At 42.8% G+C, this 27,156-nt stretch overlaps 1 protein-coding gene and 1 long non-coding RNA gene across 3 annotated transcripts in view; one reads left to right on the forward strand and one right to left on the reverse strand.

Annotated features, from left to right (window-relative positions):
• Window positions 1-23: 23 nt before the first annotated feature.
• LOC102090484 (uncharacterized) lies at window positions 24-24,701 on the forward strand. The gene is made up of 5 exons (XR_272279.3): window positions 24-317; window positions 5,470-5,623; window positions 6,591-6,862; window positions 10,087-10,249; window positions 15,156-24,701. It is a non-coding gene; the product is annotated as an uncharacterized LOC102090484 (long non-coding RNA).
• The window catches only part of DAPK1 (death associated protein kinase 1), a 92,076-nt gene continuing 89,465 nt past the window's right edge, over window positions 24,546-27,156 (reverse strand). For both annotated transcript variants that reach the window (XM_065045832.1, XM_065045831.1), the window contains one exon: window positions 24,546-26,965. In XM_065045832.1, coding sequence (XP_064901904.1) covers window positions 25,733-26,965 — 1,233 coding nt within the window. In that variant the 3' untranslated portion in view covers window positions 24,546-25,732. The remainder of the gene's footprint in view (window positions 26,966-27,156) is intronic.

Below are 27,156 nucleotides of genomic sequence, written 5' to 3' on the forward strand. Positions count from 1 at the left end.
ACTGTGTCAGAAAGCTACAAGGTTGTGAAAAGACAATTATAGAATGGATATCCCTATTTCATCTTAAGAAATGCTACTCACTTCAATGCTAAGTTGATTGTCAGTTTCAGAGAAGTTTTAGGAACTGCAGATATTTTTAACCTAACTTGATTTGAATGTGGCTGGTAAAAAGGCTACCAAAAATCCATGAGCCATTTCTCTTCTTCCTTGCAGCTCCATGAAAAGTAACCAGACTTGCTCCACAACCTGGCTATTCCTCACCAAAGACCTGAGGTGGCTCTGGAGTTCATGATGTCCTTCTGAAATTAACGACATTTGTAAGTACCCACTTAAGAATCTTTGTTTTGGATTCTCCCTAGTAAAATATCAGATTCAAACCGTGCTTCAGCTGGAGCACCCACACTGAAGTTAGTTGCCTTATTATTAGTTTAGAAAAGGAAGCAGCATCTGCTTCAAGGGAACACAGACAGGGTTCTGTGAGTTTTCTGAAGACTTGGGAAATGGCTGGGGAGCAGTGATACAAGCTTTCTGAAACATCTCTTTGTTTTCAGCAGTCTTGTGATCTCCCAGAACCATCATTTCCTCACCCAAATGTCTGATAAGAAACTGCATTCCAGCTTCTCTGCTGACCCACAAAGCAAAGGCAGCTTCGTTTGCATCTCAATGTCTCACCTGGTCACAGGAGCTGGGGATGATGCAAGGGGTTGCTTGCTTTGCAAGAAAGATGGGGGTGGGGGTCCTCCTATCACTGCCACTTCAGGGTTAGGTTTTCCCAAAAGCAATATTATTTTCCTGTGAGGTTTTCTGATGAGGTGGGTTTTTTTTGTTTGTTTTTGGTTTGGTTTGGTTTTATTTGTACGCATGGAAAAAATGAGTTGTTTTGATTTCTTTTTTTCTTTTACCTTAACTTGTATTTTTTTTTTTAGAGAGGCTAAGTACTGAGTCATACTTGAAGTCAGCTTTGAAGCTTTGATCATGGTCTAACTCACATCCTTAACATTTCAAACCTCAATTTGATAGATTCCTCATTCTTTACTCAGTGTCTCCTCCTGATTTCTGGTGGATAGTAATTTCTGAGTTTTGGGAGATTTGTGATTTTAAAAGCTAACTTGGGGAAATGTAGGTGGACATGGGGAAGTATAATGTTAAATTGCTGATGCAGATGTTCATGAATATAGAATAATTTCCACATTATATTGATGTTTTTCTAAAATTTAAATGACATTGGTGGTGTTTTTCCTCATACTAAAACGGAATTTTTTTCATTTTTCACACAAAAGTAGTTACTATTGCCTGAATCTCTTAATTTAACATTCTGTTGTAACAAGTTGGAAGTTGCAAATCCTGCCTGTATTGTGACGTTCCTCTGACCAAGGCCAGTTTTTTCACTGCCCATCTCTACCCCAGAGATTACTGTGAAGGTATTTTAACAGAACTAAAAAAAGGCTTTGGGGAGTATTCAATATATTATTTGATATTTGAAATCACATTTTGATTTAAAAAAACAATGACCCAACATTTCTGTTTTGAAACGGAAACCGTAACAAAGTTCAGAGAAGTATAAATCTCAGAGTGCTTGAGTGCAATGTTGGTGCTTGTTCAAGCTGTTGTAAACAGTTGCAGAGCATGAAAAAAAAACCTGTTTGTCTGTCTCCTGTTGTTCTTGGAGCAGTGGTGTCTAAAGGGCAAGCTGACATGCTGGAAAGCATTTCCTATGATAGAGTCTGAGAGTGATATGAGGAATTATTTTTAAACCTTGAAGTCACAGGCTGGGCTTCATTAACAGATCATGTGAGGGAAGGTTAAACAAAAGCTGCTTGCAGAAGAGGAGAGGGGCAATTGAAACAATCACATACTGGTTTAAAGTTTGTTTTCCTGGAAATCAGGTAAGAGGAAAAAGAGAGGAGTGCATGTGCTTTTTGGATAAGAACAGTGGTGGGTCACAACTGCTGTTATTCCTGCTTTACAAATGAGAAGACTGAAGCAAAAAGAGGCAGTACTATGCTCTTGTGGCCACTGAAATCAAATGACTCCCCTGTGGATATATCACTCTAGGCTCTTCCAAAACAGAGGCTAGTCATGGTAAATCATAATGCATCTTTTTTCTTCTGCTGCTAATCAAAATAAATGCAAAGATTAGCTCATTTTGGGAATAAGAACAGATGTGGCATAAATAAGTGCAATATGCATTGCCTGGCCTGTCTCTGAGAGCCAGTTGGAGCACACTCACCCATTGAACACGAGGATGCCGGTAATTGCTGTCAGATTTACATAATGATTTCAAATGTTTTAATAACTCTTTAATCACTGTAGCAGACACACACTACAGCAGGTCTTTTGTAGGACCTTTCTGGCCACCAAGGAGCTGCTTGTTTGGAATCTTCTCACCATCAGTAGAGCAGAATTTCCTTTGATCTTTTCCTCTTTGATCACCCTCAACCCATGGAGCACCCTAATTGTGCACACTGAAGCTTCAGGACAGCACAGCAGAAGGAAAAGGGCTTCTGTGCTGGCTCCTCATGGGGCACTGATAGTGAGCGTGCACAAGGGGACAGTTGTCTGGATGCGAGACGAAGCTGGTTCAGTCAGTGGCCAGCATCAAACAAGATATTTTAGGAAACTGTTTCACATTGCAGGAGTGTCTTGGACTCCACAACAAGGCCAGACATAGCACAGCAGCTGCAGAGCTGAGAACCAAGTGCTGCTTCTCAGACTTGGCCCATGAGCAGCTATAAGCTTATGCAACTTCCTCTTGCACCATATGGGAACATCCACAGGGATTTTGCTAGGCCTTACCCTTAGACTTGCAGAAGTGCACGGTGTGTGACTGACACAACGTGCATACAATCATTTCTCATCCCTATCACCTGCGTCTCTGTCTGCTTTTACAGTGGGTGATCTGCTGGTTTGGGGTCACACAGTGCTAGCAAAGCAGGTTGGTGTGGGGTGATTGCTGTGGTGCCTACGGTAGCGTGCAGCTGTGCTGGACTGTGGCCAGGCTGCATAAGATTCGGACCTGCTCAAGTTCAAGTCTCACCATTCACATGCCAGTGTCCTTTACTTGCAGATTCCTCTTTCCTTGAGCAGTATTGCTGCAAGTCAGAGACTCAGGCGTCAGCCAAGTAAGCTATACCTTGCACACTGGCTTGCAAACAACTGATTTCCTACAATAACCCATGATTTAATGCAAAAATATGACCTTTTCCCACTTCTGGCAAGTTGGTGTTGAAACCCCGTTGCCCTGTGTGCCTGGGTTGGCTTCTGCCCCCTGACACCGATCCCAAATGCCTGCCATGAGCAGCAGGAGCAGACAGCTGAGCACATGCTGGAATCCACACACAGCACTGGCTCTTTCCTCTCCAACGGTTAATGTTTTTGTTTTTTTTTTTTAAATGATTTTGTATTTGACTAAGCAAATACATGTTCAAAACATAGTTTTGGCTCTTTTTGGCTTGCTTTAGTTGGCAGTGGCTGGGGCAGACATGCTGGAGAGGCACAGGAGCTGCTGGCTGAAGTGTCCCTCCTCTGCTCCGTGGGAACTGGTTTGCCTGGGTGAATGCAGGTGGCTCCAGCTGCCATCTCTGCTGACAGAGGCTTTCCTTGCTGCAGGTTTCAGTGCAAATCTACACAGGTCCTCAGTCCTACCACTCAGATCTACAACTAGGTACATTCACAGCCTGGCTGTGAAAGGTTAATTCCCAAATAGTGTGATGGAGACAGACAGAAGGGAAGAAAGGGAGAAAGAAAGGAAGAAATATATGGAAGATTGAACACACTAGCAGTCTAGAGTTTACCTATAAAACCTTATTTTGTGACTATTTTGACTGTATGTACAGTGGCAGATGTCAACATATTAATAAATGTTAAAATATTTTTCTAATTACTCTTTTTTTCCTAGCAAGAAGAGTATTTTTAGGTTTTTTATTATCAATAATTGTTTAATGAAATAACATATCTGTAACAAATATAACATCACACAGTTTTGTGTATTGTATACAATGTTCTGCATTTAGTATACTACAGCCATTTCCATTAAAATGCTCCTTAAAATACCGGATTAGAATTAATTGGGCTGGCTAGAAAGATTTCTCATTCCACCTAGAAAGCTGGTTTCCCCTCCTCTTCTTTGCTTCTCACTGAAAGGAAAGCCAAGCAGAACTGACAAAGTCAAGCTGAGACTGGACCAAACCTCTTTCTGTCTTTGGCTACATTTAAAAACTACATAAAACACTGCTCATTGCCCAGTATTCAAGTCTTCAGTTGCCTGTTTTGTCTGAAGGAGACTGAAAACATTAAATCAACTTCTAAAGACCTATCAAAAAAAGGCTGGTAGGTTCAGATTTTCTTTAAAAAATAGTTTAGAAACTTCAGACTCAGATAACTGGCTGGCTTTCTGTGCTTGCTTTTCAACAGGAATTGGTATGCACATGTTTTGAAATGATACCAGAATGGCTAGCACAACATGCAAGCTCTGGCCAGAACATGCCCTTTTCACTCGGGCTTGGGGAGGATTTTGTGGCTTGCAGATGATCCCATACATCCCCAGCGCCGTCAAGGTTGTTTGCTCCTTCTGTGGTAACCTTGGCTAGGCAGAAGTCCTCTTCCTCAGCCAGAGGCCCTTCTGCCGCCAGTTGTCTGTCCCTTAACCTTTCCTCATGTGACAGGTTGTGTGCTGAGGGCTCCTCTTGCAGAGTGAAAATGAAGACAAACAAAGGACAGAGTTGCCAGAAGTGACTGGTAGTTGGCTTAAGTAGAATCCGTGAGAGTTCTTAACATTTTCCCTGGCTTTTTCTCTTCCACCCATCAGGTCAGTTGGTAGTCCTTTCTAGTGGTCTTTTATGCCTCAGCTTCCTCAAAACAAAATAGAGCAAAAATAAGCTCTTTCTCCCTCCTGCACCCAACCTTTATCAGCAAGACCATTCACTCTGTAAAACTCAGTTTCGTTAAGTGTCCGCCTTACCTTATCACTACTGTTTGAGAGAAGCAGAGGGCAGCAACCACCCTAGATACTGTGTTAATGCACATTGTATGTTTTTGGCTAAATCTTGACTGAAGATAAACAGAACAAAGAAAAAGAAGATAATAAAATACCTCACTGTAGTAATATCGCTACTAAATATAATGCCTTCCATTGATTGAATTACAGAATCGTAGAATCATTGAGTTACAGAATCATAGAATGGTTTGGGTTGGAATGGACCTGATTTAGTCCAACCCCCCTGCCATGGTCAGGGAAATTTTCCACTAGACCAGGTTGCTCAAAGCCCCATCCAGCCTGGTCTTGAACACTTACAGTGATAGGGCATCCACAGCTTCTCTGGGAGCCTGTTCCAGTGCCTCACCGCCCTCATGGTGAAGAATTTATTCCTAATATCTGATCTCAACCTACTATCTTTCAGTTTAAAGCCATTACCTTTTGTCCTATCACTACATGCCATTGTAAAAAGTCCCTCTCCGTCTTTCTTGTAGGTCCCCTTTAGGTACTGGATGGCTGTTATAACGTCTCCCTGGAGTGTTCTCCTCTCCAGCCTGAACAAGCGCAACTGTCTTGACCTGTCTTCACAGGAGAGGTGCTCCAGCCCCTGATCATCGTTGTGGCCCTTCTATGGATCCTCTCCAACAGGTGAATGTCTTTTTCTGCACTGAGGACTCCAGAGCCGGATGCGCTACTCCAGGTGGACTCTCATGGAAGCAGAGCAGAGGAGGAGAGTCACTTCCCTTGACCTGCTGATCATGCTTCTTTTGATGCACCCCAGGATCGGGTTGGCTTTCTGGGCTGCAAGTGCACATTGACAGGTCATGTTGAGCTTCTCATCAACCAACACCCCCAAATCCTTCTCCTCAGAGCTGCTCTCAATCAGTTCTCTGCCCAGCTTGTATTTGTGCTTGGGATTGCCCTGACTCATATGCAGGACCTTGCACTTGGCCTTGTTGAACTTGATGAGGGTTGCATAGGCCAACTTATCAAATCTGTCAAGGTCCCTCTGGATGGCACCCAGTGTGGTGACTGCACCACACAGCTTGGTGTCATTGGCACACTTGCTGAGGGTGCACCTGATCCCACTGTCCATGTCACTGAGAAAGATGTTAAAACAGTGCTGGTGCCAATACCGACCCCTGAGGAACGCCATTCATCACTGGTCTCTGCTTGGACATGAAGCCATTGACCACAAGTCTTTGAGTGCAACCATCCAGGCAATTCCTTATCCACAGAGTGGTTCATCCAGCAAATCCATATCTCTCTAATATAGAGACAAGGATGTTGTGCAGGACAGTGTCAAATGCTTTGCACAAGTCCACGTAAAATGCCTTCCTCTTCCATGAACATTAACTAACAGTGCTTTGTTAATTAAGTTCTGTGAAGGATTAGGGGATCAATCATGAAAATAATTTGGGACTTGTGTCTCTATAAAATCTCCACACAGCTTTCCTATCTATTGTCCTAGCTAAAGCCTTGATGCAGAGACAAATACCTTGTGCTGCCAAGTTGGTTTATGTGTCACTGCAAGGTTGCCTAAACTTTAGGGGCAGAAGATGAAAGGCAATTAAGCTGATTTTTATTTTTCTTTTTTTTTTCTTTTTTTTTTAAGGTAAAATCTTAACATGATATTTGAAAAAGTCCCAGAACCATTTGTTTCATGCAAAACGTTGGAAAGACTACAAGAAATCACCAACAGGATTTGTAATTCATTAGCTCAGATGGAATTCTGCATCCTGAATTCACTACAGGCCAGGAGGAGGAAACAACAGAATGGAAATATCACAGTCCAGTGAGGTCTTGGCTGTGCCATTGCTGTTCTTCTCCTCAAGCAGAGGAAGTCAGAAGGATGCTCATTACCTGTTCTCACATTCTACAGCAAAGGTACATTCTTAGAAACCCATCTGCAGTGTTCAGTGTTTTTTTTCTTCTGATAAGACTGCAGATAGTGGGGCTGTGGCTGGCTCTTTTTGAATGCTGAGTAGGTGAGACATATCATAGGAGAACAGTTTATCCTCAAGTTCCTGGACAACCTTCTCCTTGCCTTTGGTTTTGTACTTGCAGTCGTGCACCTGCATCATTCACCTGCCTGTTGCCCGTTGTTTTTCCCCCAAGTTTCCATTTCGTTCCTCCCTCCCACTGGTTCTGGGAACAGCCAGGGTTACCTCATTTCTTCAACAGCTTTTTGAAGTTACAAACCCCAGTGTTTTTCTCACTAAATTGCTGAGTGCGACACAAAGCAGGATCTTCTTATGAACAGAAGGTGCAAACAGAAATTCAACACAACTAGTTTTTTCCATTTTCCTGTTTCAGAAAGACAAGAAAATAAGCAGTTTTGTGTCAACCACAGCAAAGTGCACAGTGCCTTGTTCTGCATCCTTACGTAGGCTGAACTCAAAGAGCATCTGTAAGAATTTTACTAGGTAGGCAATGCAGACATTCTCCCTTAGTCAGACCATCGGTACCTTTTGTGCTTTTTCCCCCTAAGAGTATGAGACCTAGGGCATCGCATCATCTGTGTGTCTGTTTCCCTCCTCCTGTATCTTTTGGAGCACATTGGTCATTGCAAGTGAGGTGTGAAAGGGAAGAGAAATCTCTGACCTGCCTGGAAGGTGGCAGTTTGGTAGGAGAGAAGAAAAGCAAAGCAAGGCTCCACTGGGGGAAAGCCAGGCAGACCACAGCTACCAGAAAATAGTGCTCAGCAGCTGCTGGTGCTCTCCAATCTGAGCAGGCACAGCTCCAGACTGTCTGAGGCACACCTCTCTCTTCCTCATCGGGGATGGGAAGAGTTATGAAGAAGAAAGGAGGAAAAGGAGACAGAAGAGAGATCCAGCGATAATGAGAATCTATGTTGCCCAGCTGACTCCACAGCTGGTTCTCTCGTTTGCTTGCAGAAGATCCCAGTGCTGCCTCTGTGTCATTACTGAAGACAGACAGATTATTGAAATGATGAAGTGTAGCTATAAAGAACCAGAGGGAACACATTTCTACCTGTGCTTATTTTGTAAAGAAACTGAAGCATCTTGAAGGAAAAGGGCAGTGCAGTTTTCTTGGCTAGGAAGACTGAGCCTTGGCATGGCAGGCAGGCAGATTGCAGACAAAGGAGGAGGCAAAGGCGGGATGAGTTTTGGTTTTCCATTTGACTGGTTTTGATTATGTGAAGTCTTGGGGTAAGTGAAATCACTGTAAAGGTTGAACACCCTCTGAGTGCCAAGGGTGATTTGACAATTTAGCAGAAACCAACAATGAGAACAATGCGAATAAACATCAATAATTTTTCTAACCAAACATCTTAGAAAAGCAGTTACACTGGAAGGATTAGCACTAAAGCTCAACATATTACATGAAGAATCCATTCTTTAATATGAATTTTAAAACCAGAACACTGCCACTTCTAAACATCCAGCCATCCCAGTTCCTAAGACAGTGAAAAAACATGCCCTGTAATATTATCCACAAAGGTGATTTCATAAAATTCTGTGAATTCACTCACATGAATAAACTACACACACATTTAAATGTTTGCAGGGTTGAGCCCTAAATACCTAACTGTCTTCTTCTGTGGGATGGCGAAATGAATTCTTTTTGCTCAAGGAATAGCTGACAACACTAAGTCTTTTGTCCACTAGTAATGCAGTGCCTCTGTTTTTTTTTTTTCAGCACTGTAGTACTAAATTTTATGAACACTGCAAAGTAAAAACTAATTACAGGGCACACATACTCAGTCTTACTGAAGAATGAGTGTTTTGAACAGCATGTAATTTAAGATGGTATTTTTCAGACGACTAGATGGAGAGTAACCTGACTTTTTTTTTTCTGTGGAAACACCTAACTTGAGAAATTAGCAACTTCCTACCAGTTGTGTAAGCGTATTGTATGCTATGGAGACCAAGTGGAACTAGTGAGAAGAAATTTTCTCCCTGCCCCAAAGCCGCTGTTGAGTTTGTGCAGCAGTTTTTGCAGGTGTTACTCTCTGCAACAGAGTATAAGAATCACTAGTGTTTTTTTCCAACCTGTACAAGTGTTACAACAATATTTAATAGTTACAAACATCCAGTGTCCAAAGAGTCCAAAGTGAGGGCTTGAATGTGGTGAATCAATGTTGGTGGCGTTGCTGTTTGTGGACAACGCGTTTTATGCTGTAGGGATGCTCCTCACTCTGTATTCCAAACCCTCCTGGTTTTCTTCCCTCTGAAGTTATTTGCAGGGAGGAAAAGGCTCTGAGCATTATGAACTGAGCATTTTCTTTAGGTAGAATTGATGAAGCAATGCCACTCAGAACAGGTTAGTGCTTGCTTACATCACATGGCAGTAGGCAAGGTGAGAACAGAAGCTCAGAGCTGCTGTTTTACATGGACCTTGTTACAGCCTTTTTTTCACTTGTCTTTGAGCCTTACTTTATGTACTATCTTCTTCTATAGCCTCCATAGAGTTTTCTTTTGTCAGTTGAAGGACTTGTTTTCTTTTGTCAGTTGAAGGACTTGTTTTCTTTTGTCAGTTGAAGGACTTGTTTTCTTCTGAGCTTCCTCAGGCTGGAATAGATGTGTTTCATTTTTTTTTCTTTTTCCCTATTTGACTAAATAAGTCATCTGCTGTGCTGCAAATATCCTTGCAAACTCTTGTTTTCTTACATTTCAAGTTGTTTCCCCTGTCAGAAAAGCCCAGCTGTCTGTCAACATGGAGAGAGTAACTGAAAGGACAGCATGAGGCAGCAAATAGTGTGGAGGACAAGACTTCTCTACAGGGCTGCCTTCAGCATGGACCCTGAGCAGAGCAGGTGTGGATGGAGTACTTAGAGTGCTGGAGAAAGTAGGGCATTATGCTTTCCCTTTGAAAGATGAAACAACTCCCAGACTCTTTGTTGCTGCAGGAGTACCATGTGCCTAAGTACAGTCCCGTCAAGCCAGGCATTTTACAGACGTATACAGAGTGTGTTGAGTAGGGCCCTACTAGCTCGGTGACTTCAAACTCCAGTGTCCACACGAGTTATTTGGCTAGCAGCTATGCAATTAAACAAGTTCTGGCAGTAGCTTGGGTTGACATAGTCTTTTTCCCAATAAATAGGTCACAATGTACATCATTTTTTGATTTGTGCTCCCGTTTAACAGATTCTTACCCTGGCTGACATAGGCTGAAGACATCATGTTGCAAAGGGACAGTGAAATGACTGTAGGTCCTCTGATGAGAGATACGTCCCTCCTGCTCAGGCACAGAACTCCTGCAGCACTGCCCTTTGTACTTCTACAGGAGCCCCTGCACAGACAGACGGAGGTCAGTGAGGGGAGGACAAGGGGTCTGGGCACATTGTGGTCTGTGTTTTGATGGTTGTGCAATGCAATGTCTCCAGGCAGAGACTTAGGTCAATGCAGCGGTGCATTCGAGTATCTCCCTGCACCTGACACCTCCCCTTATTTTACTACAATGCATCACACACAGGCTGTGCAGGAAATTGGATGTAATAGATATGTGGTTATGTTGCGAAAAAACCTGACCATGTGAAATCACCACAGTTGTTTATCTTGCAGAATGGTCAGATGAGAGACCCCTCACCTTCTTTTACAGGTGAACTGAACAGATTGTGCCTCCAAGGGTGACCAGGGGTGAGATGAGACCCTCTCTCTCACCTCCCAGAGACAAGTGTGCTGACAGGAGTTGAGGAAGGATTGTAAAACAACCAAACAAAGCAGGAATGTTGCAACAGTCATTTTGAAATAAACCTGCTTGTGGTGAGCCGTGACTGTGGCGATACTTATGCTATGATTCACACTGAAGTGCAGCACCTGCAGTTTTAGTCTGGGTGACTTTTAGGATACATCAAATACTATTCTAACATTTAAGAATGAGACAATAAGCAATGGGGGTGCTCCTGGCTCTGGGACTGCATTAACTTTGTGTAAGAGGTGGCTGGAGCATCTTAACTCTGCAAGGTGCAGCTTGCTTATAATTGAATCACGACCAACAGGGGTTTGCAAAGTTGTACTCTTGCAGCCTTTTTTCTCTTTAATGTGGTAATGACAGTTACATTGCACTCTTACTGGTGTGTATCATGTCACATGAGAGCTCTTTGAGGATGCCCTCAGAAAGTCCCTTACACCACCTCCTGCTCCTTCTTGTTGACAAGTCTGAACTTTCTTATCTGTGTCTGTGCTAGATTGCCGGCCACAGCGTCTGCCTCTGTGTCTGTAGGCTGCAGGCACCTCCTGGCAGCCTCCTTACAGCAGTCCTTGCTGAGAGACATGCCTGTTATTCTCTCAGCGCTACTGATAAGCAAACTCTTACAGCTGGGAAGAGGCCAGAGATGGTCACTGCCTGGTTGTTGATGCTGTCAGAAGGCAGCTTGGGTATCTGCTTTTAGAAACTCATGATATTCCTGTGAGCACCTTAAAGACCTGCATGTGATAACACTGGAAAAACAGCTCTTCTCAGGGAACCAAAAAAATCAGGGTCCCATTTCTCTACAGAAACACAGCATGGAGGCTTCCGAGTATGGGACTGCACTCCCACTCCTTCATTCAGACCCCTGCTAAATATCACGTTAGTGAAAATGCCTGTCTCACTGCCTGTATTACCAAGAGAAAATGAGTTTGGGAAGGGAAGTGTCCAAAGATTATTTCCTCTAAGAAGATCTTTGCTTCCAACAAAATTCCCAATGAACAGACTTCTCAGATCAGTCCTCAAGGGTATTCAGTGTTTTTTGTGTTTTTTCCTACGAGTGCTTAAAATACTGGAAAGTGCAGTGAAAAATCTTTATACAGGTTGAGTGGATGACTCCTCTGTTTACCACTACATGTGTTCTCTTGTTGTTTTTTTCCTTGTACTCAACTACCAGAGCTAGTTTTGAACAGCTTAAACAAAACAACCTTAAACACTTAGGGAAAAAAAAAAAAAAAAAAAGAAAAAAATAATAAAAACCCACCAGTTTGTTCAAATACTAAAGTCTGGAAGAACTACTTCCTGTGGGAAAACTTCTTGCTGACATTTTGCCCTTCTCACCTGATTTTTTCACTTGAAGGAGTTTTTGTTTCTTTTCATTTCCACTTCAGACAAGGTAGATGAATTTCAGTCTCCTAAGTCAAGGAAGATGTATCTCAGATCCTAGCCAGTGTATTTTTTTTCTCCTGCTGAAAAGGTGAGGTTTGTACCTCTGCACTTTGGAACCGAGCGTGTGAAAGCCAGTGTTATCCACACCTGAAGCAATGACAGATTCATTGCTTGTCCTAAACTAAACTCTGTAGCACAGCCCAGTCCTTCCTACTTATTTATGTTCATGGGTTCTTACATTTGCTTTGTAAATGAAGAGAAAAATAATTTACAAATACAGATTCCCAAAGCCCTGCTAAATTAATTACTTTTTCCACACCTAATAAATAAAAGACAAAAACCTACAGGTAAATAGAACCAGAAACAGCTTTCTGTACTCCCTTTTATTACATATACAGGCTACTTAGAGACAGGTAGACTCTGGAAGTTGCACAAAGGGACATCATCTCCCGTTCACAGGCAGTGCGACCATCCCAATCTGCAAACCTTTACAATCATTGAGTGCCAATGCAGAAAACACCACAGGTCGAGGAGAGCCGAGAGGAAGCTGCATGACTGGTGTATCTTCAGCTGATGCTGTAACACAAGGAAAACTCTCTTCCCTACAAGCAGGATTGGGGGGCGAGAGGAGAGACACTGTAACTTCTTTACTGAGAAAACATGGACCACTTGGGGAAAACTCACCCAAATCTATGGAATGTTTTAGCTGTGATGCTGTCCAGAGTCTGGTATCCAACTGCAATACCTGGGGAACTCACTGTCCAAAAGCAATACCCTAATCCTTGGTCACAGCTGACCTGGCACTGGGGAGCAAGTTGTCCTCTGCTCTAGCCCTTGGGGTGGTGCCATCCTAGGAAGGCTGGTCCGGTACTGTGGCCCCTGCGCACAACCTGTGCCGTGTGTCGGGCAAAGCACAACAGTCTTCGCTGCTTTGAGGGTGCAGAATGGATTAAATGAATGCTGATCTTCAGAAGCAGGATCAGAGACCATCCTGTAAATTTGTCAGTGCTTGTTGAACTATTAGGCAAAGTGCTTCACAATTAATTTACAGAATCAGCATTGGTTGTTGGTTTGTTTTTTTAGTGCTTTCCCAGGCAGAGTGATCTAGACTCAGGTCCTGAACTCAATGGTAATATTTGGTGTGCAAGAAACAGAACATTGAGCCTTGCTTTGTAACAGTGTTTTGATTTTTAATTCAATTTGCTCATTATGTTTTTTATGAAGCAGTATTTACAGCAGCTGCTGCGTATCTGTAAAACCATATTTTTTTATCTCTTCTGGCTGAAGGGAAAACAACGCATAAAAATTCCAGTAGACTAAAAATGTCTGCTGGGTATAATGCAAGAAATTAAAGGGGTCAGATGACACACAAATGGGTTTTACTCATAAATGTTTAATGGCAAGTAGTACTGTATTTTTTCTTCATGTCCTATGTTTTACCATCCACATCTCCAGCTAGCCTCTCTCCCCCTAGCATTTGTTTAGTTATGGCATGTAATGCCCAGGTCCCACTGAGCCAGGGTGGTACGGCCCACGTCTGCATCTCTGTGGTAGTGCTGTGGGACTGCAGTATGCCCTGCACAACTCTAAGGAGTTTAGCAAAAGCAATGGCCATCTGCAGGCATGCAGCTCCCACGGCACTGAGACTTCAGCCGCTTTCAGGAACATGCCCTGTGCTGAGCCTCAGCCCAGCACTCGCAGGCAGGGCAGCGCTATGATCTGCTTGCACACCGCAGAGGACTGAGTCAAGGATAAACTCTGCAACTTCAGCAATGCCACAGGAATCCCTTTTGAATGCTTCAGTACTAACCTTGCCTTCATCACCAGATGCATTAGAATTAGTTGAACTCTAAGGGAAGCTGAGGAGAGAAGGAAAGGGCTACGGTTAGCATTCTTCATTCACTCACAGGAGTAAAATGGCAATTGTCAGTACTTCAGGGATGGCCATTGGTGAGGAGTGCTCACTCCATCCCACAGCATTGCATTTGCAGTACTGGCCTCCCCTCCACAGAAGAGCAGCTGTAGTCATTCCTCAGGGCTGGCTTTCCTCGTAAAACACCCCCCAGGGCAGAGGCTCTGACATCTCCTGTTTGCTGGTGTTTTGGCCTTTGGGATCCTTGCTTATTCTGTAGAAGCGGGTAAACTACTATTTTAGCTTAGTGCAATCTTTTAAAAGCATCTTTTCTGCCAAGGGCCACTGACATCTGTCCAGAGTTTTATCAGAGCTTGTGAAAATGCTTTTAACTAAAACAAATAATGAAGTCAAATCTTTACAGTGTTTGAAACTACTTATGGGTGTGGTTTCTCAAGTAGCTGAGGTGGATTTGAACAAGCATTACTGGTGAAAAAAGGCAGCCTAGCCCTTCCCCTCACCTGTGACTTCTCATTCCTGCTCTAAGACACAGCAGCAAGCTCCTAAGGCTGCAGATAAAGCCTACAACACAAAGTGATGGCTTCCTGCTGGATAAGTGAGCTGAACTGGCTGAGCATACAATCACATGGGTGCCAGTGCAAGCCCAGAAGGCTGCAGTGCAAGGGTGGAGAGGGCAGGACTTCCCCTTTCAGAGGAACACAGCTTTAGATTAGCTTATAATACTTAGGAAAATGCATCATCAAATCTTGCATTGTCAAGACCAGAGTGCTGATTTGAGGCATAACAGAACTTGGTTACCACGTCTCTTCTGTGTCCAACTGAGCAGCGGTGCAGACCAGCCAGCATCAAGGTGCATCATTTGTGTACCTTATGTACACAAATTCTTTGTTTATATATCTCTCCATTGTTGCAAAAATATTCTAGATTAAAGATAAAAAGAATACAAAGCAAAGCACAGAAGTTGTTGCAGCAGCTCATCTAACTCCCATCAGCTGTCCTGGGTGCAGTTACAAACACATATGCACCACCTGCATGCACCAACTACCCATAAATAGGAGGTGTCAGCCTTGGACAGATTTGGTTAGCAGTTGCCAGCAGCCTCCTGACCAAAATACTTGGATTAAGGCTTTGAGCTGTGGCCATCAGCCAAGAGAGCACCTGCTCATCTCTCTCTGCCGCAAACACGTAGTTACATTAGCTGCTGCACATGGAGTTTGTTTACTGTTTCCCGCTAACCTCTACCGTGTTTCTTTTCCAATACAGCTTAGATAAAGCTGAACACGGCACTTACGAAGCTGGCAGAATTGGACTCCCTCTCGCAATTGATGCAAATGGGCTCTGCCAGAACTGGACGTACGGGGCTCTCCAGGAACATGTACCAGAACATGGACTGGCTTTTGAAAGTGTTTAATCTTATTTCTCAGGTGCACTCTTGTTTACTATGACTACGGATGAACCAGGACCTCTCTCTCCTATGACCCTATTTGTGTCACAGAGGGTAATGCAGAGGATTTGTCACTGTCTCCTGCTGCTGTTTTAAAAAACTGTTTCTGGTCCCTACAGCAAGCAGTGTAGATGTTTTGCAAAGGTGAATGCCATCAATAGACTTTCTAATCTGTCTTTTTTCAACACTTAATTATTACATTCCCATTCCCTCTAATATTTAATTTACTTGGCTCCTCAGAGCTGGCAGTGACAGATAGGCTCGAGGTAGCAGAGGTTAGGAGGACCACATCTGGCTTGTCATACCTGAAGTCGTCCCTGAATTTTGTTGCCTCAGTGGACTAATAAAGGACTATAGCTATTCGTGATACTGCAAAGCCAGATAGCTTGTGAAACTTGTTCCTTGTGCAAGAATGCCAACCTTTTTTTGACTCTAGCCTCTGTTTTCAGTCCCTGGCTTTTGAACACTGCATCTTCAATCAACAGCTGTACTCAACATCCACAACCATAGGACAAGGTCAAGAAGCCACTGATTTCACAGATGTCATTATTTTTTACATTTCTATTCTACTGTCATCACCAGTCCCCTTTCATATAATTAACAGAAATAGCCCAAGGTGACAACACTCAGTAAAATCTCTCTCACTTATGGCTTACACTGTAGGCCTCATCTCTTCACAGGGGAGTCCAGGACAGTCCCTAGGCCACAACTACCACATCTCTTCCTGTCATGAAAAAGATGGTGCCACCTCTGGCTAATGCTGGGAAACATGAGGAGACAACGTGTCAAGAATCTGAACCTGGCTCTACCATAACACTATGGCTGTAAATAACTTTTACTGTAACATAATTCGGACAACATCCCTCATCAACAGTAGGACTGATTCAAAGGCCAAGAGGAAGGACATCCTCACAATTAAGCATGTGTCAGATGAAAACTAAGTGGCAGAGGCGGTTTAATGACCTACCACCACACCCTGCCTGATGGCAACATCAAGAAGTTGCTGTTGTTGGTAGTACTAATGGAGGCCTTGTCTGAATGACAAAAATGTGCACCTGCACAATATGTCTCCAGCTGAGATTTTTAAGTGTTGGGGAGCACCCTCAAGCATTGATAGTGACCCAGAGCCACATGTGATAATAATGTTTGTGAAGAGATGAACGTATCTGCTGGTTATGCTGTTGACCAACAGTTGTCCAATGTAGAGACCCTTCTGCTGGGCAAAGACAAGAAACATTTCTACCAAGCAGAGGAGAGAGACATCAGACTCCTGCTTCGAGAGAGACAGTGCTCTTGGATGTTTCCAGTGAGCAATTTCAGGTCAATTTCTTAATAGTTGTATTTCAGAATATAGCCCATATCTCTTACACTACAAGCTTTCTAGAGTCTGCAATTTTCCCTGTATTCAAAAAAGACAAATTATTTTACTTCGCAGTTGCAAAAAGAGAATTAAACCAGCTTGGTTTTGCAACTGAAATGACTTTACTGGTCTTATAGCTGATCTTAAAGCTTCTCAAAATCATTGCTTGTGCTGTTTGCACACCTTATGTTTTGAGGCTTACCTCAGATGGATAAACATGTAGAGTTGCAGGCAGATAACACGAGTAAAAGGATAAGCAGAGACATGCAAGCCTTTGAGTAAGACTGAGACCAGGTCTGCAGGTCAGTTCCTCCAAGCTATAAAGGAAAATCTTGATTTCAATTTAGACAAAATGTGGCTCTAGGCCTGATGGATATTAACAACAAGGTTGCAATGGTGTAAGTGGTGCTTGTAGGTCTGACCACCAATAGAAAGAACCACAAGTTTCACATCTACTGAGCATGCGTGGATCTATTAGGCAGGTGCAAAAGTAATTGCAGTTTTGGATCATTAATTTTAAATCATTATAACTAGGCTCAAACAGATCTTTATTAGTCAAAATAGGAACCATTACAATCAACACATTTTTGCCAATGAGAAATAAGTTTTTTTATTCCTGTAGCTTAAAAATCTGTGCTCTGGGATATGGCAAACTCTTGGGAAGCGTTTTCTGCATCCTGTTGATTGTGGAAGTGTTTTCCCTGCAAAAAATTGTCGAGACACTTGAAGAACTGGTAGTCAGTTGATGAGAGGTCAGGTGCATATGGTGGATGAGGCAAAACTTTGTAGCCAAATTCATTCAACTTTGGAAGCGCTGGTTGTGTGATGTACGGTCAGGCTTTGTCATGGAGAAGAACTGGGCCTTTTCTGTTGACAGATGCTGCCTGCAGGCATTTCAGGTTTTGGTGCATCTCATTGATTTGCTGAGCGTCCGTCTCAGATGTAATGGTTTCGCTGGGATTCAGAAAGCTGTAGTGGATCAGGCCAGCAGCAGATCACTAAACAGTGACCATGACATTTTTTTGGTACAAATTTGGCTTTGGGAACTGCTTTGGGGTTTCTTCTCGATCCAACCACTGAACTAGTCATCACCAGTTGTCGTATAAAATGCACTTTTCATCACATGTCACAATGTGATTGAGAAATGGTTCACTGTTGTTCCGTAGAAGAAGATGACACTTCAAAACTATATTTTTTCTTTTTTTAAATTTCAGGCAGCTCATGAGGCACTCCCTTATTGAGCTTTTTCACCTTTCCAATTTGCTTCAAATGCTGCATGACCATAGAATGGTTGACATTGAGTTCTTTGGCCGCTTCTCGTGCAGTTGTAAGAGGATCAGCTTAGATGATTGCTCTCCGTTGGTCATTGTCAGCTTCCATCGGCTGGCTACTACACTCCTCTTCAAGGCTCTCATCTCCTTTGCAAAACTTATTGAACCACCACTGCACTGTATGTTTGTTAGCAGTTCCTGGGCCAAATGTGTTGTTGATGTTGCCAGTTGTCTCCGCTGCTTTATGACACATTTTGAACTCAAATAAGAAAATCGCTTGAATTTGCTTTTTGTCTAACATAATTTCTGTAGTCTAAAATAAATACAAAATAACAGCATGTAATAAGTCAGTAGCAAAAAAAACATAAAGCAAGAAAAGCGCATTAAAATGATGTATAAGATAAGCACATTTATTTAAGAATGTTTCCAATATCAAATGGCAAATTTCAACAATGCAAAAACCACAATTCTTTTTGCACCAAGTCTCTAACCACCTGTTAGGGGGGACAGCCATCATTCATTTCTATCTATTATGCTGAGGTGTACAGAAGTCATGACTCTGCTGTGGTAGTTACCGTGTAGATGCATAACAAGGATTTTTGGCTACAGACTGATAGTGGATTAAAGAAGGTTCTTCCATCAGGTTTTGAGACTAGTTCTTTTAATGGCAGAAACAATTTGCATGTTACTTCACTTACCAGTCAAGTAACAGCGGCAGTCTCTATTAGTAGCTTCAATGAACGGAAAATTGCTGCCAAAGGGTTTGTTTCTCCATCAAGGAAATTTTTTCTTTTAGAAGTTTCATTGAAACCATATCCTAGAAACAATGTGGACCAGACATGGAGATGATAAACGCTTGCTGAAAACAAGTGTTTTCCAGCACTTTTATAGAAACCAGCTTCACTTCTGAGAATATAAAAGTGGAGCAGAACAAACAGGGCATGAGGCAAGAATTCCTTACCGCTTAATGCAGTGGTGCAGTGCTTTGTACAAACACACACGAATGTCAAACCTGAGTTAAAGGTGCCCACAATGCCTCTTCCTGAGATCGCAGGTGGAATGTGAATGATGCTTCAAGTCAGCCACACCATAAAGAAAAGACAGTCTCCCCACTGCTCTTCTTAATACATGTGTTTGCTGCTAATGCCACAAGAAATTCAGAGAGATCACCATCCACACTGCACAGCTGAATTGTGGTGTAGTCAGGAACACGGTGTTACTGACAGTAGAGAGACGCCCTGTGACTATAACAAAAATACAGATCTATCTGGCCAGCGAGAGGAGCCACCATGTCTACTGGCTTTGACCTGTGCTCTTCCTCCACAAACAGCCGGCTTGCCTGGCGCTGCAGACAGCATTTCAGGTCAGGGATGCAGCACTTTGTCCTGATGTGAGTGACTTAAATCAGAGAGGTGCGTCTGGTAGGGGCGTTATGAAACTACTGCACTACTATGGAAGACTGGACTATTTGAATTACTGAATATCCTTAGTGGAGTAAAATATACAAAGCAAGCCAGAATTTCTCCTTGTGACTTAGACCTTTCTTTCGTGGCTACTGCAGTTCCTGCAGAGCTTTCCTAGCCATGATAGTAAGAAATAAGGTAACTGCGTAGCATGAAGTCACAGCTGGGGAAATGGTTCATCCTGTAACACACCCTGACCTTCTGCCACTCTTGGGAAGATGCTCTCCCGATTTCATTGAGTACAAACAAACATTGGTCCTTGGAGAATGAATTGCAAATGGGGAGGTCACTTGGTGGCTTTGTGCTCATTCTTTACACCCATTCTGTACATCCAAACTGACACCAGTGGATTAGGTTCCTTCTTGTACTTTCCTGAGAAGGCAGCAAAGCATTTCTCACAAAGCATTTCTCAGCCAGCTAATAGTACCTGGGACAAAAAGGTCGGAAAGTCTCCTTGGTAGCACTTCCAAGCTCTGGGCCTCGATTAACTTCCTGAAGCACACATGGAAACTGTATTAATCCATCAGTTTAAACACTCTATAAGCAGACAGGTACTGCAGGTGTGCTGCAGGCCTCAGGCTTCCTCCAAGACCTTAGCTGGCCCTTGACTGCCAGGTCTGACAGCTGCAAGCGATATTTCCTTCTGACTGTGAGCAACCCAGGAATTTTAGCCCATCCTATCTGTTGCTAATTTGGTCACGGTGACTCACCCCCTTCCATGATTTCCAGGCTCACTGCTACAACATTCTCCGGCTGTCAGCACAATCCCCAGGGGTCTGCAGAAAGTTTTGATTCTAAGTGTTTTGGTTGTAGAGGACGGTGGTTTAACTCCTCATATATAACCAAATCAACAAATCTGACCCTAACTAGGAAAGCCTGTAGGGGGTGGGAACACCTCCAAAGTAATCTCTTTCCTGCTTCTTCTGCCAATATGTACTTTAGGAATGACGAAATAATACATACTATAGGCTCAAGAAAGTAGGACCTGGTTCTGTCCTGCAACTCATCTGGGTTTGGCTCTGGCTTTCGTGTGCACTGACACATTGCCTTCAGCACAAAATTCAAGACCTTCTGTTTTCCATAGTACTAAGAGCTTTCACTTAGCAGCACTTGGTTGCACTCAGCACTCTGCAGATTTTTTTTTCCACATTTGCAACCAACAGAAAGAACTAAAAAAATACGTCAATGCTACAAAGTTGTAGTGCTTTGTAGGTAAATTTAGTGATAGCAGGATTTGCAGTTGTTATCCCAATGTTCCCAGCAGATAACTCTTTTCTCTGCACACCCTTTGCTTAACTGATTCACTCTGCTACATGTATTTTGGCTTATAAGCAGTCCTGTGTAGGGGTGTGCAAATGAGTCTACTTAATTTCTAAGGAAAACCAGAATCTAATGATAAAAGTATGCTTCTTTGTGGCCAGGCTGAAGTTGCAGAGTTTACAACGCAATGACCAGCTCAAAAAGTGAAGCCCACAGTGACTCAAAAGAGTCACGCACATGTGATGTTTTAACAAACAGCACATCAGCAGTCTAACTCCCCTGATGCAAGAGCCCTGCCTTCTCTCCCATGTTCCTCTGAGAACAGTTTTGCAAAGCACAACTTTACTCTCCCCTCTCCGTGCACCACGTGCTGATGTCTCTCCCACCCAGCCCTTACGCACTCATGCCCGTGTGTAGGTGACCTCCACTTAGTGACAGCAGGACCCAGAGTTTTGGCAAGACAGGCTAGGTTTGCCGTGTCTCAGGGCAGGGCTGTGAATTTTGAAGCACATCCAACTGACTCAGCAGCCCAGTTGAATCCTGAAGAACGATCTTTAAATATGCACATTTTGGATCTGGGCCTCACCCAGGCTATTCTGGCTAGTGCAGATATGCTAAATCAACTTGGTTAATGCAAACCTGAAGCAGGTCCACTGAGATCCTCACCTGGCTTTGAAGCAGCATCATCTGCTCACCCTACTGTTCCTGTAAAGCTTGTTATGATAAACAGCATAGCTACACAGAGGAATACCATCAGTCCTCTTCTATCTACAGCTCATTGGACTTTTGGAGACCCAAACACTTCTACCTGCAAAGTCCCAGTGGCTTGACTGTAACTAAGTACCTCGGGCATTGTTAAAACTCATTTTCTTCCTCTTTTCTACCCACTTCCTTGTTTTGCAAGTCAGACAAAGACTGAAAGGATGGGAGTGAATCTGTGTTTCTGTTTAATGCTGTGACCCACTGGACAGAATTTAACAAACGAAAAGACAAATAGAAATAAATTTTAATATTCTACATAGTGCTTTAAGGCCACCTTCAAAGAAGACGCTGCACTGCTACATCTCTTCTGGCCAAAGGAGAGGTTTCAGCCAGCAGCACACTTGATTTGTTTGGAGTTACGACTTGGGTATTACTCCTCTGTTTCATTAGCAAAGCTGGAACAGTGATGGGATTGAAATCGAGGTGACTGTTTTAAACAATGGAATGGAATACAAAGGTTGCAATGCACTAACAGGTGACTTCTCCTTGGAGTGGGCCACGCACCCAGCACAGGTTTAGACCCCAGGGCTGGCTCCAGCACAGCCAGCTCTGACAGCTTCACCGCCGCTCTCTCTAGAAACCTGACCATTTAGGAGATGGTGCTCTGACTCCTTTCTAAGCCGCTTTGCACTGTCAGTCTTTTGACACTTGGGAGTTGCTAAACCCCTATAGTTTCATAACTGTTTCTCAATCTCCTGAATAACAAGGATCCCAAAACCTGTGGCTGTCTCCAGTTTACATCCTCTTAAGGCAAGAAGAATCACATAGATCCAGCTCCACCTAAGGTCACCTCTGGATGCCCTTCTTGTACCATCCTCAAAACCATTTGCACATAGCCACTGATCTCTTGTGCCTTTCCAAACTCACCAGTCAGGTCAGAAGCAAAACTTCCACAGAGATTAAAACCAGTAAAACCTCATACAAAGAGCATGTGAAGCACTTTCCCATCCTATGGATGCTGCTGCATGCCAGAGAGAAAAGACTTGGAAAAATGGTTTGCACCAAATTGTTTGCTTCCTCCCTATCTTCTTCAGAAAATTTCTCCAGAATTTGAGTCCAGGTGTCTGTAATGTAACATTTTTAAACTCAAGATCATCTGTAATGTACCTTGGCCTTGAGCAACTGTGCTGCAAGCTTCAGTTTGTCTGCATTATGGATTTTGAGGACAAAATGAACGCTGGGGCTAATCTGAGTTATCCTCAAAATGATGTTTCAGAAGGTCTGCTCTGAAGCTGCAAGAAGCACAATGAAGAGCCTCCTAATGGTTAGTATCCAGCTCCACTTATTTCAATGGCAGCAGCTGAGCTTAGCATGTTCCTTGCACAAACTGTACATAATTTACATTTATGGCTAAACTTCTTTGTTCTTGCAAAGACTTGGCATTTCCTCCGTTTCTGGAGTGAGTCAGGCAGGATCAGTGCATTTTAAACACAGTTCTAAAAAAGTGGAATAAAGCTCTGCTCCTAGTTACATTCACAAAACAAAACAGGAAATCAATAGAAGTGAAGCAACTGAAGTGATGTCCGCTTGTATCACTTTGCTAGCCATTTTTGGGTCAAAATTGTCATTTAGGACAACCTTTTGGTTTGCTTTGTTTTTCAGTGGCATATGATTTATAGGAAAGCAATCCAAGACTATCCTATGACTGTGATTCACTTTCCTGAACCTATTGCCATGAAAACTGTAAACGATGCAATAGGCTGTGACTGCCAAAGATCCGTCATAGTATCTGCTAAGTAATTTGTACACCCAGGGCTGCATTCTACAGTAAATGGAAGTAGAGAATTGTCAGGAACATGCTGTTGGGAGTAAAAAAGAAAAAAGAAAAAAAGGAAAAAAAAAAAAGAGAAAAAAACAAGAGAAAAAAACACACACCCCCTCCCCGAAACCTCAAACCAAAACCAAACCAAACCAAAACAAACAAAAAAAGCCAAAGAAAAATACTGTTACATCAATGTTGGTTAGGTGAATCATGCATCTTGAGCACACATAAAGCATTTGAGGAGGCAGGCCGGGGAGGAGCTACCTGGTATCTCAAAATCTTGCCACTCCACCACAAGCAGCACCCTGGTGAATTAAATCCCACACAGACACCACTGACAGCCCTGCATGGGAAAAGCACCTCACAGGAGCCCCTGGTCTCACAGGACTTGTGATACCAAGTCCCTCTCCACTGCAGTTGCACAAACTGAGTGAAGGTGACTCCGAGTTTGATGCCTGAGGAACAGCCCTGAAGAAACCAGCTAGAAACCCAGAAAGTTTCACCTCCACGGCTTAGAGGGTGAAGTGTGGTGGTGGCCATGAAATAACACAGGCAAATCCGGGCTCCTCGCTGAGCAACTTCAAGCAGCAGTGGGAGACACAGAATTTGGTTCATCAGAGGCAGAATATCAGAGCAGAGACACGTCAGGGTAGGACCGCTCATCAACTACACTTCTCACTAAGGACTAGACTTCTAAAAAATATTTAACAAAGGAGCCCAGCGATGCCCAGGGCAAGATTTAATAAAACAAGGGTAAAATATGCAAAGAAAGAGAGTGGGAAAAGGCAACTGGCATTTTAGAGAAGAGTCTGCTTAATTGCTTTGCAGCACACACGCAGAGAGGAGGCGCTGAGCAGCGCTGCCTGCATGGAGTGCTGTGCAGAGATTGCGCAGCCACCTGTGAGGGACACTGGGGGTTCAAACAAGCAGCAGCAACAGCAGCAGCAGCACAAGTCCTCGTGTGACAAGGGGAGGTGACTGTCAACGCAAAGGACCATTACCCAGCACGGGCTCTAAGGCAGCGTTCTCCCCTCTGCAGCACAGCATCATCTGGAGGATTCCCAATGCCAGTCTTGCCTCTGCTGTGGAAAAAACTACGTAGAAAACTGCTTTGGCTTGCCGGTTGTGAATGAATGCAAATCCCTCTGCTGCAGCGGGACCACCTCTGCAGTAAACAGATAAATATTCTTGCAGCATACTGAGAAATCCTCCTGAAGTGAAACAGGAGGTTCCCAGAACTTCAGAAGCCAGGCACTGCCTCTCCATGATTGCAACCATATGGAAAAGGGAAGTTTTGGTGTTTTTCAGGTATAGAATATTAATGACAAGGATGCAACAAGCAACAGTTTATTTGTAGAAAAATTGTTTAAAATTTTACTACATTGTAAGATTAAGGAAAAAAATAGTATTAATATATGTACATACAATATATATAAACAAACACACATCGCACCATTAAAATTACATGCTTTTTTTTTTTTTTTAAACAGAGAAAGGGTCATATTCCCTCATATCAATTTTAAAATTATCACTGCAAGAAACCTTGCTTCCTTTTTGTTTTTATCCCCATCAAAGTTTTCAAGTACAGGAAGTAAGTAATGCAGGATCTAATAGTAGAAAACCTTTGTTATACACAAATTACAACTGACAGCTATACAATATTATTCTGCAGTATTCAACACTTTTGTTTTTTGAACTCTATAATGATATGAACTTTTACCTGAGGTGCATGGAAATAATGAAGCATGATAATTGGCAAGTTTAAGAGATTTTTCACATTATGATTTGACTGTAATTGAAGCTGATTAGGTATCACATGTCTATACCCATATTACTGGCACAAGAATGCTCTGCGTGAGTCATCACCAATGTCTTAGAAGTGCAGGAAAAATTAAAAGGCAAGCACCACTTGCAATAAGCATGCAGACAATTTAAGTGAAACAGAGGTAGCATGTTCTTGTAACTCCAGCAGGGTCATTCAAATCAGCTGCACCCTCCCTTCTGCAAAAGGCACTCGCTTTTTCAGCTATAAACTGGGTTTAAATTCAGTCAGATTGACCACAAATGGTGGGTTTCTCTCCTTACAAATATATTTTAAAAAAATTAACCAGAGGACACAATGCAAAGAAAAAAAAATAAGTGTAAGAAACACACATTTCAGGTAATATGTGCTACTCCTCTCCCCCTGCCTTTTATAGGGAGAATCTAAATATTTTATAAAACAGTTGCAGTACGTAATCCAAAAGTTAAGACTTTCCAGTTAAAATGGCATTATTAAGCAGCACATTATGTATCAGGAATAATTTTAAAACACGAGAAGTACACCAGCCTTTTTAATAGATAAAGAGCAACAATTCACAGTTAGAAGTAGAAAGTTTATGCACAAAAAGGTGGTGCTGGAGAAGGATAAAGATCCCTTGGTGTAAAACCCCATATGTGAAAACGCACAGAAACTCCTGTATGGTATCGTTTTGTCGTTTCTGCAGTTTGAAAAGATGTCCATGCAAAACACCTGCTCTTACCGTGACACTACAGAGCTAATCGAGTTGTAAGATGTGCCACTGTTGCAACTGGAAGCATATGCCTCTTGACCATTAGCATCTAAATTTATTTTGAATACAGAAGATGCTTTCAGTAAAAAGTCTGCTGCATCTCTGCGACCCAATTCCCTCAGCTTAGACATTAGGATACCTACAGTGCTCTCAGGAGCATTACTCCACTCCTGCAGAAGAGCATGGACTGGGCTTGAGATAAAGTCATTTTGTGTTCCATTATTTGTATTGTACTTTGCAACAAGATCAGGGAGGCCCAGGTTCATGGCCAGAAGGCACCAATCTTTGCCCATAGGATCAGGTGGATCCAGAAGTCGACTTAGTTTTCTTCTGGTAAGCAGATTCAGATCAGAAACATGAATATCCATCCCTAGGCTTCCCTGGGAGTAGACATCAAGACACCCAAAACACAGTATGCTGCTAAAGCTCTCTTTATATCCCCCCATAGTGTTGGTCAGTGATGTCTCCTTTTGACTCTGTGCACGGAAAAAGTCTCTAGGCTGGTATACCATCACTGGTTCATGATGTTCCCTCAGCTGCTGAGGACTAAGGTAGTATTTCCCAGTCAGAAGGCCTGGTAAGGTTGTGGCCATTAAATTATCGATAGTGCTGCATACAGAATCCAGGAGTAAGCAGCACTTGATCCTCTCTGTTTCCAGTCCTCTAACTTGAACCTCTATACCCTGACCATGGTTGACCAGCAGCACTAAAAGCTCAGTTCCACGATTCATAATCTTTGATCCATTTACCCACAGACGTATATCAGCATCTCCCTCTGTGCTTTGCTGATGAATCCACCTGCAGAGATTCACCTGAACTTTATGAAAAATTCCACAAGGAAATGGGGTAAGATGTTCCACAGGAACGATTCTAACGCCACCATAAATCATCACCTCATCCTCCTCATCTGTCCAAGACCTGTGGAGATTGTCAGTCTTTATGAGAGCAGGAATATCCACCATTGCTCCACTGCTAAGGTCCCTTGCACAAATATCCATGGCATCCAAAATCTGTATCAGTTCTTCCACATCACTATCTGTCACCAGACGCTGGATGTCGTCTATGGTGTACCGACCTCTATAGTGATGCAGGGCTTTTGGGTTCTCTACAGACAGGATTTTTCCAAGGACATTTGAACAGAGCCAGCGAGGATCCAGAAGCACAACATCTTGGACAGTTTCACTCTGCATAATGTTAATCTGTTTATAAATAAGAAAGTTACTATTTACATCTCATGAAGTACACAATGACATCCCATGTTCTTTCCTTCCTAACTTACCAAAACAATAATTTAATTAACACTGCTGACAAGAGAAAAAAACAAACAGTGCATTTTAATTTCTTGCAAGCATTCAGAACAAAGAGCAGATCTTGTTCTTGATTTCCACCA

The sequence above is a fragment of the Columba livia genome, chromosome Z, assembly GCF_036013475.1.
Source record: "Columba livia isolate bColLiv1 breed racing homer chromosome Z, bColLiv1.pat.W.v2, whole genome shotgun sequence".
Classification (NCBI taxonomy): domain Eukaryota; kingdom Metazoa; phylum Chordata; class Aves; order Columbiformes; family Columbidae; genus Columba; species Columba livia.